Source organism: Aulonocara sp. 'chitande type north' Nkhata Bay, linkage group LG7, assembly GCF_057382095.1.
Source record: "Aulonocara sp. 'chitande type north' Nkhata Bay isolate Kocher_YH1m ecotype deep benthic linkage group LG7, A_spYH_male_GT1.1, whole genome shotgun sequence".
Classification (NCBI taxonomy): Eukaryota; Metazoa; Chordata; class Actinopteri; order Cichliformes; family Cichlidae; genus Aulonocara; species Aulonocara sp. 'chitande type north' Nkhata Bay.
The window spans coordinates 15,035,267-15,050,628 of record NC_141350.1 but is presented as its reverse complement, the minus strand read 5'-3'; the positions used below and the strand labels follow the sequence as shown (position 1 = coordinate 15,050,628).

The 15,362-nt window shown below is 38.6% G+C and overlaps 1 protein-coding gene across 1 annotated transcript; it reads right to left on the bottom strand.

The window, feature by feature from the left end:
- Window positions 1-1,338: 1,338 nt before the first annotated feature.
- saal1 (serum amyloid A-like 1) lies at window positions 1,339-10,252 on the bottom strand. Its single transcript, XM_086298914.1, has 13 exons — window positions 10,048-10,252; window positions 7,914-8,113; window positions 7,666-7,767; window positions 6,961-7,044; window positions 6,766-6,845; window positions 6,416-6,475; window positions 6,220-6,335; window positions 5,888-6,053; window positions 5,641-5,723; window positions 5,341-5,526; window positions 3,219-3,376; window positions 3,018-3,110; window positions 1,339-2,352 (listed from the first exon to the last, which is right to left on the bottom strand). The coding sequence occupies exons 1-13, from the start codon at window positions 10,049-10,051 to the stop codon at window positions 2,275-2,277; spliced, it is 1,410 nt and encodes a 469-aa protein (XP_086155040.1). The 5' UTR covers window positions 10,052-10,252; the 3' UTR covers window positions 1,339-2,274.
- Window positions 10,253-15,362: the final 5,110 nt, after the last annotated feature.

Here is a 15,362-nt window from a genome sequence, read left to right as displayed (position 1 = left end):
AAGGCAAACGCAAATATCGTCGTAGCCACATCACTTTTTTGCGAGCAGCAAAGGTCAGAGGCTTTGATATCCAGGGATAACGTGAGGGGAACATTTTCATTGTCAATCTGTTGACAAGAGATAGAAAGCCAGGGAACTCAGGAAATGAACTGAAGGGGGCTTTGATTGCACCCACTGCATCACGCGTCTTTATTAACACGCCTTAACCAGGCGGATCTGAATAGGACGGGCCTTGGAATCAAAGGATGGGGACGTCACACGCATTCTTCATCCCTTCATTATCGCTCATCCACCCCCAGCAACAACCGCTAGAACAGTGTTGGGGCCATTCTGCACACTTGTGACAGCTCAATTATGATAACCCTGGCTTTAGAAAATGCACTTAAAGCACATTGAAAGATCAAGTCACAAAATCATAAAAATTAAACGTCTGCTGATTTTGACAAATTCCTTTTAATCTTAAATAGTCTTCTAATTTCATTGATGTGGTCCCTCAATTTAATGTTTAATGACTGTTTCTTGGTGTAGAAGAGACTTTTATTAACTCCTCAGTCTCTCAAAGAGAACATTTCCATGTCAGTGTTTTATGTCAGTGCTTTATAAAAGCCCTTTCACAGGACGTGACCTTAAGGTTAATCCAAAATTCAGTGTGAGGGAAAATGTTATGTCATTTAAAAGACCAACACATTTGTGGGCAAAAAACAAAGAAATCACTGACATCCAACATCAGGCTCAGACAGATCTGACATGCCTCAGTGCCAGTGATGTGTATAATACGCCATCCACGCAGCGAACAGCCTGCTGTGTTGTGTTCACAGAGTCGGATCATATCAACTCTACATGAAGAATGGCAGACCGACAATAAGGTTTGGCAGGGCAGCAGGAAACATCTGGGCTTCACCCTGATCTCAGTGACATGACACGCCTGGAAGCGAGGCTCCGAGACAGAGTAGCGAGCACAGTGCAAGTCACTGGCTACAAGCAAGCTTGACAGGCCAAGCGTGATTACACTCTAGCCATTTACAGCACAAACAGGTCATGACGTCTAGATCAAGACACTGGTTACCTCAACCTACGTGGATCATGGGTGTAGCTGACGCTCAAACACGTGTTTTGTTCTGTGTTTTCTCCCCCCACATAGGGCGATCTGTCTCACGTACACTCGGGATTTCCATTAGAAAGAGCGTTCACATCAATCCAAGCTTTAATTAAAAAGCTGCTATATTCACAGAGCCTTCCTGAGCTTTGCTGGAAATGCGCAGGTTCTCTTGCTCTTCTCCATGAGTGGGCGAAATGGGGTATTTGGAAACCAAATGAGTTCATTGTTGCCAGGCTCAAGCCTTTCATCTAATTTTATTGTCCTTACAAGAGTGACTGTCACCCTCTGGTAAACACTTGATGTTGTCATCAGCATTAGCATCATTACTCATATGCTTAAAAAGGTGAGCCCATACACTTATCTCAGTTTTATCTTAAATAAATATTTATATTTTTTAAATTTAATTAGATAAAAATCTAGAATTAATCAAATATACATACATTTAGAATATTTAACAGTGCATTTCGAAGTATTTTAGAAGTAAGCATACAGGTTTGTTAATGTTTGGTTAGAAATTTCTTTTCTCAGCCTGTGAGAAGATATTTTCTCCTGTGTATGTTCCTGACAGACACAAGGAAAGAAAAAAGAAACAGTCAGAAGCATTTAAATAACCAAAGTGAGTTCATTTACTTATAACCAAATATATAACTACTACCTTATATAAAAAAACACTTAAAATTGTGGTTTGACATTATTAAATTTTAGTGCCAGTTGGCTGTCTTAAAAGCTCTAAATTGTGTTGACTGAAGCTGAATGTTAAGAAAAATACTTTATTCCTAAAGAGTCTGGAATCAGAACGTAGTATTAATAATGACTTGAATTCCTCATTGCAGATTATTCAGCTCTTTTTTTGCAATTTCTACATGAAAAAACACTAAAAAAGGCTTAAAGACAAATTACTTTTAATTAAACACTGTCTGTAATTAAATACAAAAATAGTATTCTTAAAAAAGGCTTAAAAAAACAACAACCCCAAACTTTAATTTTCCAGACTTAACTTAAAAGTAGCTTACAATATTCAAATACATGACAGTTTGCCATTCGTGATGTTGTCCTTCCAGTGGAAATGCAAATAGCTCGTTTTGAAGCAGGATCTTTGGAGAGGAAATACTGGCTGCTATAAAAAGCAGAGGTGAGAGTCTGAATGAGTGCTGAACACTGATCTGCAGGGTGCTTCAGACGGGACACTGTGTCCTTATCACATCTGCCAACTGGGGATCAGCCTCTGACAACACGGTCTGCAGGTGCTGAAACTGCACAAGAGGAGGAAGGGCAGGGTGGAAACATAATGTTTATTTTCCACAGGAGCTGTGGGAGTATGGCAGCAGTCCATCACACATCCTGATCTGACACGAGCTCTAAAATAAGTATTTTGCTGTATTAATAGCATTACAGGTCAACAATTTCTGCCTACAGTTTACATCTGGACAAGTATTATGTGATGTTTTTTAAATAGTATAGTAGTATTGTATCTTGAAAACCCACCAAAGGTATTAAAGTATTAGAAATTCTGAGCATTTGCTTTTTATACCCAGTGAAGAATGTCATTGTTCATTTTGCTATGAATAAATCTTTTTTCTCAAAATATCTTTTCAAAATAATATAAATTTGAATTTTAATCAGAAGGTTTTAGGATTTCATGATGAACTGTGACTCACTGTAACATACCTACAAGGACTCCAGGTCTTAAAAATCTGACTGTAACTCTGTAACATGAGTTCATCCTTCTCAAGTAAAAGCAATAAGTCTGTGTTAAAATATTTGACAAGTTGTCCTGTTATTTCTGACAAAACAACAGTTTGTTGTGTTTGTGCAAATGAAACCTCAGTTAACTTAAAACGGCCTAAACCCCTTTGAACGGTATCTATTCACATGTACGTGTCTCATTGTAAATTAACCATTTAGAAGGAGCACTTACTGAATTCTTAAACTTGGGAAGTAAAGTGGCAGCAGCTGCGAGGCAGGTTTTCTCTGTGAGGTAAACTTTCTTCACCAAATCTGCAACTGTGTCCTAAAATGGGGGGTAAAAAAAATCCATATTTAAACCTTGGTTTTTACTGGCTGCTGATTAAAATGATCTGGCCCACAAAAGTGAGCAAAATAAATCCCTAAATATTACCTTTTGAATGTGAATGAAGAGGTCAGCCAAAAACTCTGCTGTGATCTCTGCAACAGTCTCGAGGTGCTCATCTTTTTCATCTTCTTTGTTTGCACTGCCGTCTTTGCACTCATTTTGGTACTGGCATACCCGCAAGATGCTCCCAATGAGAGGCAAACCTAGAGGTATTCAACCAAAAACGCAGCAAATTAAAAAAAACAAAATAATGTTTACCATATATTCATTCATCACCCAAAAAACTGAAACTGCACAGATGGGTCATCCTTTTCAAAGAGACTAAAGCCCAAACACTTCCACACAGTTTAATCTTTGTTTACTGTTTGCAGTCCTGGGGTCCGTTCTTCGTACCTCGCTAAGTAAGTTAGCTGGATTTGATTGTTGACGATTTCGCGTGATCTTGGATCGTTCGGTTCTCCGAAGCTAATCCGGGACTTGCTGTCATAGCAACAGATCCGTAAGCGTAAACCTGCTCGGGAGCAGGCTTACTTTATGTAAACAGGATTAGATCGCAGCCACTCAGGTATGTCCGCTTCATTTATATGAAAGCAACAGTGACATTTTACCACTGTTTTACCATAAATAAATATTATCAATGTAACTAAAGATAATGCAGTACTTGATTCTTTTATTGATTTCATACAGATACATACAGGTCATTTCCTAAAAAAAGGGAAATGTACTATTAATCATTCTATTTCATGTATTTGATTATTTCAGATGTAATTCATATTTTAGAGTAGTAATAGTAAATTACTTCGTGTAATCAAGATGAGAGACCACGGCTATAAAAGCGAAGGTGGATTTGGGAAGCCTGTCACAGCCATGTCCTGTCCGTATACGCGAGCCACCCATTGCGGAAGGTGCAAGATTGATAAGGAGAGTTTTCAGAATTCAGCGTATATTGCGGGACAGACAGGATCCTTTAGCTCAGCGCGACAGTGTGCTCATAGAGAGATATCGATTTTCCCGTGAGGGTATTATTTACTTAACCAACTTGTTGACGAGGGGGTGCAGGACCACCACCTGTCTTTTTTTGCTCTGCCCTTTTCTTGGTTGCTGTGATAAACAAACAAACAGATTATTTCAGGGTCTCTTTTCAAGAGACTAAAAGCAATATAAGTGATAACTATTACAAATTCTGTAGAATATTCTTATATTTCACTTTTACTTGTTCCCATGTTCTAGTGGGTCCTGTTGTGGCTCTAATGTGAAAGAGGATATAATGTAATATAATATAATAAATTTACCCTACCGCCTGCTGGTGTTGGCCAGAGGGGCCGATGGCACGATATGGCAGCCTGGCTTCTGTCAGTCTGCCCCAGGGCAGCTGTGGCTACAACTGTAGCTGCCTCCACCAGTGTGTGAATGTGAGAGTGAATGAATAGTGGCATTGTAAAGCGCTTTGGGTGCCTTGAAAAGCGCTATATAAATCCAATCCATTAGTATTATTATTAAATTACTTACGAGTTTAATTTGTCAGCAACTTTCTGCCAGCCCTCTCTCCTTGCTTTTGCAGCCTTTGCAGTGTTCCCTTGCATTTTAATTAAACTCTGAAACTCCTTAAATCCCTCACTCAAGAGTTCTTGCTCTGCTGCCGAAAAATACTGAGCGCGCTCCTTCGACATTTTCGCCGACCAATCAAAGGGTTGCCGATCAATGTTTCTACTATCGATGCGTAGCCCCTGTTAAGCCACCCAGTGATCTCACATTACTTCATCCAGCTATACTAATCGTCAACAACAGGTGTGTTTGGAGAACCGGAATAGCGAGCTCAAAGTTGGCGCGATGATTTGATCTTGGATGTTTTAAGCGAGGTACGAAGAACGGACCCCTGCTCACAGCCTAATGAGCTCAGCTGAATGTTTGTGAACACTGGTGACCTCTGGTGGTGTTTTAGGCTTCAATATGACAACAGCTTAACAGACAGACAAGTCTAATTTTAGGATGGCACTGAAAATCATACCGTGATATACAGCAACATTCATTTAAACTAATTATTCAAACAATGGGGTGACCACAAAATCTGCTTTCTTCACTTCCTGTATGGCTATCAAGAGGACTTATTATTATCGGCAACATTCTCTGTGCAGCTAAACATCAGTGTAGCTTTATGAAAACTTACTTCTGTCACTTTTGCTGCACCACTCATCGTGACATTTATAAAGAGCCTGCAGCACAGCAAGTGCTTGGACCAGAATGCTTTTCTGTTCATGCAGTACAACTGGAAGATCATTTGGTTGGCAGAGGTCCTCACACACGACGTCACAGACAAACTCCCACACAGATTTCCCCGGTCCATCAGAAGCAGCTAGAAGAAATACACAAAGTCTAATTTTAAAAGGCAACCGCTTCTCTATTGTTATCTGATAATGGTTTAAGAACAAGATTTCAATAAAGACCTTTTAGTACTGAAATGTCTCACCAAAAACCTGAATCCCCTCATCTATAGTTGTAAGTAACTGGAGGATATGAAGGTAAACCTCTAGGCCATTCGGACTCTCTGATCTGTGAAAACAATTTAATACTGTGGATTCTTGACAATCAACCTCACCTTTAATTTCACAAGTACATTGTATTTAGTTTAACTCTGCAGTAAGAGCCTGGTTAAATGATATGCGTCATCAAAAACAGTAATACAAATACTTCATAAAACAGATTCAGATTCCCACCTGAGCTGCTTGGCTGCTTCAAGAAGACATGAGGTCATCTCCAGATGGCTTTCACCATCATCCCCCTGCTCCTCATCAGGCTGAGCTGTGATCCAACTCTTCATTAACTCTTCATCAAGGTCAAACAATTTGTCAACTAGTTCTCCCACCTTCTCAAGCAGATCCGCTGTAAACACATTCAGTATATACTTATAATGGTAAGTTTACAACACACTCATGTCAACAATAATTATAAGCGTCACAGGGACTTGCAGTGTCAAACAATACAAGTAACCAGGTTATTACTGGAGAAATGGACTAAAACTGGAATTAAACAGAATAAAAATAAATACTATTGGTGGAGCTGCACATGATGAAACAGAGATTGGAGCGCACAGATGTGTGCTGTCGTATTCGCTGAAGCCACAGTGAACAGACATCTTTCTGAGAAAGACAGGTCAGCAGCAATCTGCAAACATCATGAGGAAATATGAATATTTCTCGTTCCGTTTCTCTATTTCACACGTCTACATAAAATGCAAATCGCACCTGCTTGTTTCCAGCAGTGTTGGAGGATCGGTATCTCCCAGAAGCAGCAGCACCACAGACCTGTGGACACAAAGAGTAGATTGAAACCCATTTATGTACAACAGGGGTGGGGAGCTCTGGGCCTCAAGGGCCAGTGTCCTGCAGGTTTTGGATATCACCCTGGGTCAACAAACCATTAGGTCATTACCAGACATCTGGAGAACTTGTTGAGGAGACAATTTAAACATTTGAATCTGCTGTGTTGGATAAAAGACACACCTAAAACTTGAAGGACACTGGCCCTTGAGGCCTGGAGTTCCCCACCCCTGATGCACATCTATCAAAGAACTTTTTTTTTTTTTTTTACCCACCCCAAGTCCTCATTTTGGCTCAAAGTCATACAAGTTTCAGGAAAACACGAAATATTCCCAAGGATTCCCACACTAATTTCCTAGAGGAAAAAAAGAAAGCACTGTATCAGAAATGTATTACCGGTAGAAAATAAATTAATTGTACAGGATTTATTCTGGTAGAGAAAGTATGCGTAAAAAAAGGATTTCACTCACTGTAAGTCGTGGACAACGTGATTTGGAAATCACTCCTAGAAGAATATCTGCAGCTTTAAATTCCTGCAGAAAACCAGCCACATCCTACAAACAGGTGGTAAATAAATAGTCAGTTAGTAAATATATAAACATTTAATTAATCACTTTTAACTGCAGACCATGTGAAAGCCAGGCAGGTAGAAACCAGCTTTATTTGCACTGCTTTGTAATTAAATTATTTAAATGCAAAAAAGATAGCTATTATAAACTCTGTTGTAATAACTCATACCAAAACAAGGTGTGATAAAACCAACTTGAGTTTGTTGACAAAACTACTTGCAGTAAAAAAATAGGCAACAGGTGAATTGTCTTGCCCAAGGACACAACGACCGAGACTGTTGGAGCCGGGCTCGAACCGGCAACCTTCCGATTACAAGGCAAACTGCCAACTCTTGAGCCACGATCGCCATTAAACAGGACACAAGCTGTATGCATCATGTGTGACAGAGCAATATTTTAAGCTTTAACATCATTTGGTATTTGGAAAGTTTACCTGCAGAAATGCAAATTCTATTGTTATTTTTCAATTTTTCTTTAACGAGTAATTGATTTCTCTGTTCTGGGCAGTATACTTACCTCGATGCCACTTGTTCAAATGAAACTATTCTCCTTTAACAAGGAAAACAAACAGTGTGTGGTCTTTGGAACACAGAAGAGAAAGTCTACCTTATCCATTGCCATATCCCACACTCTGCACAAGTCTTCCTCCTCATCATCAGATAGCTGCATTGGACCTTCACAGCGCTCTTCTGAATGCTCTGTGACCATCTGCAAGACAATTTTACAGACATTAGCAAATGCTGCTGTAACACTGCACACTTTCACCTACCAAACCAGCAAACCGATGCATGACTTAAGTGCTGAATGAAACGTGCAATATTTATCACTTCAGTTTACATCAGCAGCCAGCCTACATGGATGAGATGAGTCAGGGTGCTAAAAAGCCAGTGCTTGCTGTAAACAGTGTCTCCAATGGCATCCACATCTTCGTCCTCCGCTCCATCTGCTGCGTCTGGGGGTGGTGATGGGTTACGGTCCATGATAGGAGACTGTGTTTCAGCTGGAGGGGATGAGCTCTCTTTCTCCACTTGCCCAGCACCGTCAGCGCCACCATCTGAGGAAATAAACCAAGGAACGCATTACAGAAATGATGAAGGAGATTATCAGCCAATATTTTGGTGTTTCTGATTTCTACAAACTTCTCCGTAGCACTTGATGTAAAGGCTCAGTGATTATTCAGATCTCTTCAGATTGAAAAATTTAACATCAATAAGTGGCAGCAAAATCTAAGTCATTTTACCCCTTACTTCTGTTAATACCCTAACAAAAGCACTTGAACCTCTATCCACATATGTACAACTGTAGTTAAAAAGCTTGGAGTTTTAATAGCTACTTCCTTGCATTTACCAACTACAAAAAACGTACAAATAATTATCCCTGCTTGTATTACCTCTTATATAAAATACTATAATTCCCTGTACACACATTAATCCAATTCCAGTCATTTTTGATTGTCAATAAGACTGTGTGACACAAACAAAATGTTAAAAATCCTGTTACAAATCATTAGCAATGGATATAACAATATAGTGCATTTTCCGTAAAAATGAGGGAATAGTTTATATTATCACCACATCGAAACTACTATTTATATTTTTACATTTAAATTAAATAATTAAAAATGAATTAAATATGGGCCTTACATGGCATTATCCCGTTGTGACACACATTAGCTGACCCCAGTCACGCAAGAGCTTCCTCAGCTATCATTACTGCTCCTGTATGATTGTTAGAAAACTAGCTTGTCTGCAAATATTGACTACAGAGTGTCCAGTCTCGGATCAAGTGTGCCATTAAGCTCATACAGAGATGCGTTGTTCGGCTTGTCGTTGCAGTGCAGCATGCTACATTGCAGATTTCCTCCAAAACTTCGGCCCAACACTCATAATGTGAAAGCAACAACTCAACTTGTTTGAAGTGTTTTCGGCTGGGCGTCGTGCTCCTTAAGTCTAGTGTTTTGAACAATGCATGAAACAATATATTTATAGATGTAAGTTGTAATAGCCGCATCTCTCAGGTCTGTTTCAGGCCATTGCTGGATTTTGAGTCAGTTATCTTTTTTTTTGTTGTTGTTTGGGTGATTGATAGGTCACGTGTTAAGTGACTTAACAAACAAAGAAACAAACAAGGAAAAATATTTCTCAGAAAATAGTCAGGTACAAAGACTGGACTAAACCCTTTCTCCTTGGAAGCAAAATATGGCCAGGATGGCTCAAGAATTTGGTAACCAATATATTTTAATAATTTTTGAGAGCCCTTTAAGGATCAGCTGCATGATAGATTAGAGATCGATTATCTCCACATATGTCCTCATATTCAGCTCCCAAACCACACCTAAAAACCCAAAGTGGCTGGGATTTCTCTGTTATAGCCTGCTTGACTGTTGTCAAGCCTCATAGATTCCCCCCCCCCCCCCAAAGTCCACAGTCAAGGTTTTTCTTATTTACTCTTTTAAGTTTGTTAGGTTTTTATTTCACTTGTTTACTTTACCTTTCCTTTTCGTTATAGTCGTGCTTTAGTTTACGTTTGCCTTTTACATTAGACGTTTGCAATGAATCGCATTTTAAAGTGTGCCATATACGCGACAGCCACTGCGCTTGACATGCTCGGAGCATTAGAATGACGGCATACCTTAATTTTACAGGTATTTATCCGGACAAGGAAAAGGCAGCCAGCCCTCCTGGCACTTTGTCGTTAACGTAACGTTAAATGTACCGTGGCAGGGTTTGAATACAGTTTATAGTTCACCACACAAAGCTTAAACAGATTACAGTAAATCTTGTTGTATCATTTTAGTGTCATGCTAAATATTGAAACTCTAAATATCAAGAAACAACAAAGGCACACCCAGTAAAAGGTAAAGGTGGTGCTTATAAATACTAAATGTTGTCCATTTCACGTTCATTGGTTAAGCTAACAGCTATAATTAGTTATTAATGGTGGATTTCTATCTAACTTTCGCAGGCAGACGCACACTTTTTAACTCACCCATACTGACCGCTCTTGACTACCGTTATTAGCAGGCAATTAAAGGCAATATCATCGGATGCTTTTAACTTTTCCACCACAGCAAGCCGCTCGGTTGTTTCAAACAGCCTCCATTTAGTACTAGTGGGTATCTGCGCATGCGTGAAACCAGGACCAAGCTTCCTGCCACCCGCAAATAAATAACGCCATCTGCAGTGCGCAGACGGAACTACGTGTCCACATGTGAGAGAAGCGAAGCTGGTAGTGGATTGAATCTGCAAGATAGTGTCATATTTTAAAAATTATAAGTTGATTCTGAAAACTGTTGCACTTACAGCAAAAACAAACAAACAAACAAACAAACAAACAAAACGCACAGAGAGGCTTGTAGCATGTCTCTTTCTCCTTCTGTAAGGCACCTTCCGCTAAACAGCTTCTCTGTCCATGAAGTTACATAAAGGGCTGGGTTTCACTGATTTCACTGATCTCACTGATTTCATTCGATTCAATTTTGACCCAGACAGTCAGAAATATTAAAATTCTGATCATTTATCAGAATGTTTCTGCAAACATGAGGGCTTGAACTCACTGTACACAGTAGTATCTAGGTTATTGGAATATCAATTTACTTGCTGAAAACATAAAACAAGTTTCTGTTGTATTAACCAAGGCTGCTTATTAATTTAATGCTGATTTGATGTAAAATCTCCAAATAATATTAGAATACATAAACCAGGGAAATTCTATTAAAATTTAAGTCCAGTCAGAGAAAGTTTCCTCAAAGAAAGGTTCAGAATATCATGATGCTCCACATGCATTACAATGGAAACTTAAAAAAAATGTTTTTAATACTATATTTTTTATTTTTTTCCATAGTACACCAAACTATATAAGCAATACAAATGTATAATTTATAGATTAAAAAATGTTTTAATCTATAAATTTATCTTTATAATCTCAAATATATTACAAAATTTGATTCATATCTTAAGAGCATGCTTAAGTTGCTTAAGGACTTTATTTTATTGGTTTAAGCAGTGTTGAAACAAGTATCTAATGTTAAATAGTATTATGTAAACAGGGACCCACCTCTAATCAAAATTGTCTTGGAATAATTTGATGCATGTACTGTCCTCCCTGAATCAACACAATGTATACTCATAGACAGGAATAGCAAAAGACTTCTCATCATGCAGCTGTCCTCACTTGGGAGTGGTTCAAAGCCCTGTTTGCACTAAGAAGAGCTTTGCGTGCAAAATAACATTTGATTAAACATGTGTTTATCTGTAGATACATCTAATCACAGATAGCTTGGTTACATCCCTGCTCACCAGAGGAATGACTGCACCAGCTTCAGTAATTGATGACTATACAACTGCTTATACTTGTACTTGTGACGCACAATGCTCAAAAACTCTTTGACTTTTGCATGTAGGCAAATTTGTAAATTTAAAGCAGTTTGTAAAAATGCACATTTCTTGAAATTTGTTGTTAAGAAGAAACAAAATACATCACAGGACATCTGTGATTTTTGGACAGTAGAAATTTAATAGTGAACATAAATCATCATAATCATTCTTTGGGCATCTCTGAAGCTGCCCATCTTTAGTTTTTCTCTCACCAAGTTACTGATCTTTTATCCCATACAATTATTTGGTAAGCTGGGCCCAAAAGCCAGATGTTTGGTAGAATTTGGTAGAAGGTGTTAAACGTAGCCGAATGTGTTCTAAAAGCAAACACAAACCTACTGTCCAGACTGTGTGTGAGAGTTGAAAAATTCGCAGCTTAAGAGGCCACCAGACCTCATACAGTATCATGCAAACGTGATACAACACGTCGGCAATGGTGGTCACCAAGGATGTAGACCAGTCATTTTATTTGCACATCCTGTGCAATTCATGAGCCACAAGCAATTTAGATAGTGCCTTACACACTCTTACTGCACTACCAAATATTAACTTTAAGTAAGTAATATAATTTTATGATATGTTTTAAAATCTATTTTATTGTCAAATGAGAATGTCTTGATTTTATGGTAGCATTTATTGTTTTGTAGGATTTTAGTTGGATTTAGATATTTTAAATATTGCGAAAACAAAAAATCTTCACTGGAGCTGTGTGATTGAACATATTATAATTTCATTCGCAATTCTGGATATCAAGATATGATCACTGTCCCACAATTTGCTTTGCAGAGATGATTTTTTTATTTTTGTTTTATTCACTTTATTTTTTTCTTTTCCATGTTGGATTGAAATAAAGTACAACAGAAGACTTGAAATACATTTAAAAGTTATAATATGATCATTCAAATATATGATCATTCAAATATAACATGCAAGACCAAGGAAGCAATAACTCTGTCTGGGGCTCGTTCTAAGTAAGCTCTAGCCTGTATGTTATACTGCATTGTTAACAGCTCATTTCACTGAACTACAGCACAATTTATTAAATTAATCTCAAATTCTTTTTTTATTAGCATTCTTATTATTAGATGAATATGTTATAAACAGGGAAAGTTAAAGATTAAGCTCTCAGAGAGGGAGTTGTGTTTGAAGGCCTAATGGGCGTCCATCCAGCCATTTTTTAACCAAGTGTCACAGGCTGGGTCTCTGTACCTGTTTTGAGTTTTATTTTGTATTTTTGAGTCTCTTATGTTAGGTTTTTGGTTATAAGTTCATGTTTTAGGGTTTATTTGAGTTTAGGTTTTTCATTATTTCTCATCTGTTTCCTTGGTTTATGTGTTTTGGTTTCTTGTCTAGTCCGTCATGTGTTTTAGGTCTGTCAAGCTTGCTTTGTCATGTCTATGTCTCCATGTTTCCGGTTTATTTTGAAAGAGTCTGGTGTGTTCTTGTCATTGTGTTGAGTATATGAGAATAATGGCTCGTTTGTTTTTTTTGGGGTTTTTTTTGCAGAAAACTGCAGTACCTCTTCTGGGTCCTGTAGTAAAACACACCCTGCCATGACAGCAAGTGTTGAATTCAGCATTATGCAGGGCTGGACTCTGTCCCAGTGTACATTTGGAAAGATTCCAAGACCAATTTACAATTACCATTTATTTACCATGCATGCTTTTGGAGCTCCGGGAGGAAACCTACTCATGGAACAGAAACAACAAGAAAACACAAAGATGCTATTAATGAAATCGAGTTTCTAGTTTTCAAAAAGTAGCGGGATCTTTTGAGGGATTTAATAAGTTTTCTTCGTCCCACTCCTTTTTCAGGCAAGTTTTGTTTTTTGTTTTGTGTATTTTATGTTCAATATAGGTATTTGTTGTGCCTGAAAATGAATAAATAAATGAATGAAAAAATGAATGAATCTCGCAAAAGTTCATCTTATTTTTTTTTTCCCCCATTTTTTTCCGTACTACTCTGACACACCTGGAAGATTATTATTTCTTATGGAATGTGCATGTTTTGTCTTGTACCCAGGACCATGTACTGAATTTCATCGCACAAGGTTTGCCTTTTGATTAAAGCAACCATCTTTCCCCATCGACTTCAGGAAGTCCACAGAGCCCCGTGTGTCAATTCACAGGACAAAGGTTGTTGATGATCTTTTGGCTGTATTTATGGACAGTAACATAACGAATGTGACTTTAAAGATGAACTTTGTAAATGAAAATGCTTTTGATGATGCTGGAGTGTCAAGGGAGGTTTACACTGCATTTTGGGAGCGATTTTTGGAACAGTGTGAAGGTGAAACTGAACGAGTTCCAAGGCTGAGGCCAGCCTTTTGTAATGCTGAATGGCAAGCAGTTGGGCAGATACAGGTGAAAGGCTTCCTAGACCATGGTGTCTTTCCAGTGAGACTGCCAAATGCTTTCATTTTAGCTTGCATCCTTGGACTCAGTTGATCATGATTACGTCGTGGAGGTGGCCATTCTATGGCCACCTCCACGGGACAAGACTCGGCTGTCCATCTGCATCTAAAGAACAAAGGTCACTCTTTCAAGGATGCCAGTGTTCACATTTTTAAACAGGTGAAAATATATTTATGAGCAACAGGAATTAGTGGCGCTGAATCTTTGATTTAATTTATTTTTTTGATGTGTTTTACTTGCATCTATTTGAAAGAATTAAATTAAATTAAATTTTATTTCAATAATGACTTTCAAAGTAAAACAGAACACATAACAGACACAGACTTGACTAAGGGATACAGCTGACAGAGAACAAAGGGAACAAAGCGGTAGGGATGACTGTTCACTAAATAGAAGGAGCACAGAATCACAACCTCAGAACTAGAACACAAGAAATGCTAAGCTGGGAATACTAGAGAGAGAAATCAAAAACCAAGAGACTAGGAAAGACGCATCATGAAATCAAAGATAACTGATGCAAACAGAAAAACATGGAGCCCACAGACACAGAACTGTGACATTTGTAAAGCCCATGTTGATATAATTGCTCCAATTTTACTCAGGATGGTGAACTGCTCCATTGCATGGTGCTCTTTTCTGATTGTGTGTATGATGCCCATGTTTGTCTTCTTCCTAAGAAGGACAGAGACCCCACCAATTAGTCTATTAATTAAAAAAATCATCTTGTCTTCACGTCTTAATAAATTTGGGGGCACTTTGATTTGACAGGATCAAACTTGGTTTATCACTGACAGATCTGCTTTCTCTAAGACCTGTCATATGTTGAATGTACTGTATGGAACAAACCCACCACATTGAGCTGCTATTTCCTAGACAACATTCTAGGAGTTGACTGATTGTTGGTAAATGGACTGATTTTTATATAGTGCTTTTCTACTCTCCCGGAGTACTACACAACATGCCTCATTCACCCATTCACACCCACCCATTCGAAGCACTTCTAAACTCAAGTGCAAGCTAAACTACATTCACACTCTGATGAACACATTGGAGGGCAACTTGGGGTTAGTATCTTGCCAAAGGATATTTGACATGCAGACTGGGAAAGCCAAGGTTCGAACCACCAACCTTCCGATCAGTAGCTGATCTGCTCTACCACCTGAGCCACCACATGTTGGGGTGGGTGTAGTTTTGCTGGTGTGGTGTGGTCAGGTGGGCTGCCCCGTGCTCTGTGGGTCTTGGCAGTGCTGCTGCTGGGACCCAGTCTGGATGGGCCTAGGGCCCCTGCTCTTGGTTGATTATGGAAAACGGGGGTGCCCACTGGCATCAGCAGGGAAGCTGGGTCCAGGGAGGGGGTAATTTTGATTGCTACTGTACCAGAAAGGAGAGGCAAAAAGGGAAAAAAAGCAAAAAAAACAACCCTAATTAATATATCTATATCTGTATCTATAGATAGATAGATGCAATATCCCTGATATAGCAAAGTATTTTATTCTATTTTCGTATAGTATAT

Bases quoted from the DNA above. Each gene is read 5' to 3' on its own strand.
- saal1 (XM_086298914.1), bottom strand. The intron at 7,768-7,913 runs GTAGGCTGGCTG...ATTGTCTTGCAG, and splicing joins CCCTGACTCATCTCATCCAT to ATGGTCACAGAGCATTCAGA. The intron at 5,527-5,640 runs GTGAGACATTTC...TATTTCTTCTAG, and splicing joins TGAGGGGATTCAGGTTTTTG to CTGCTTCTGATGGACCGGGG.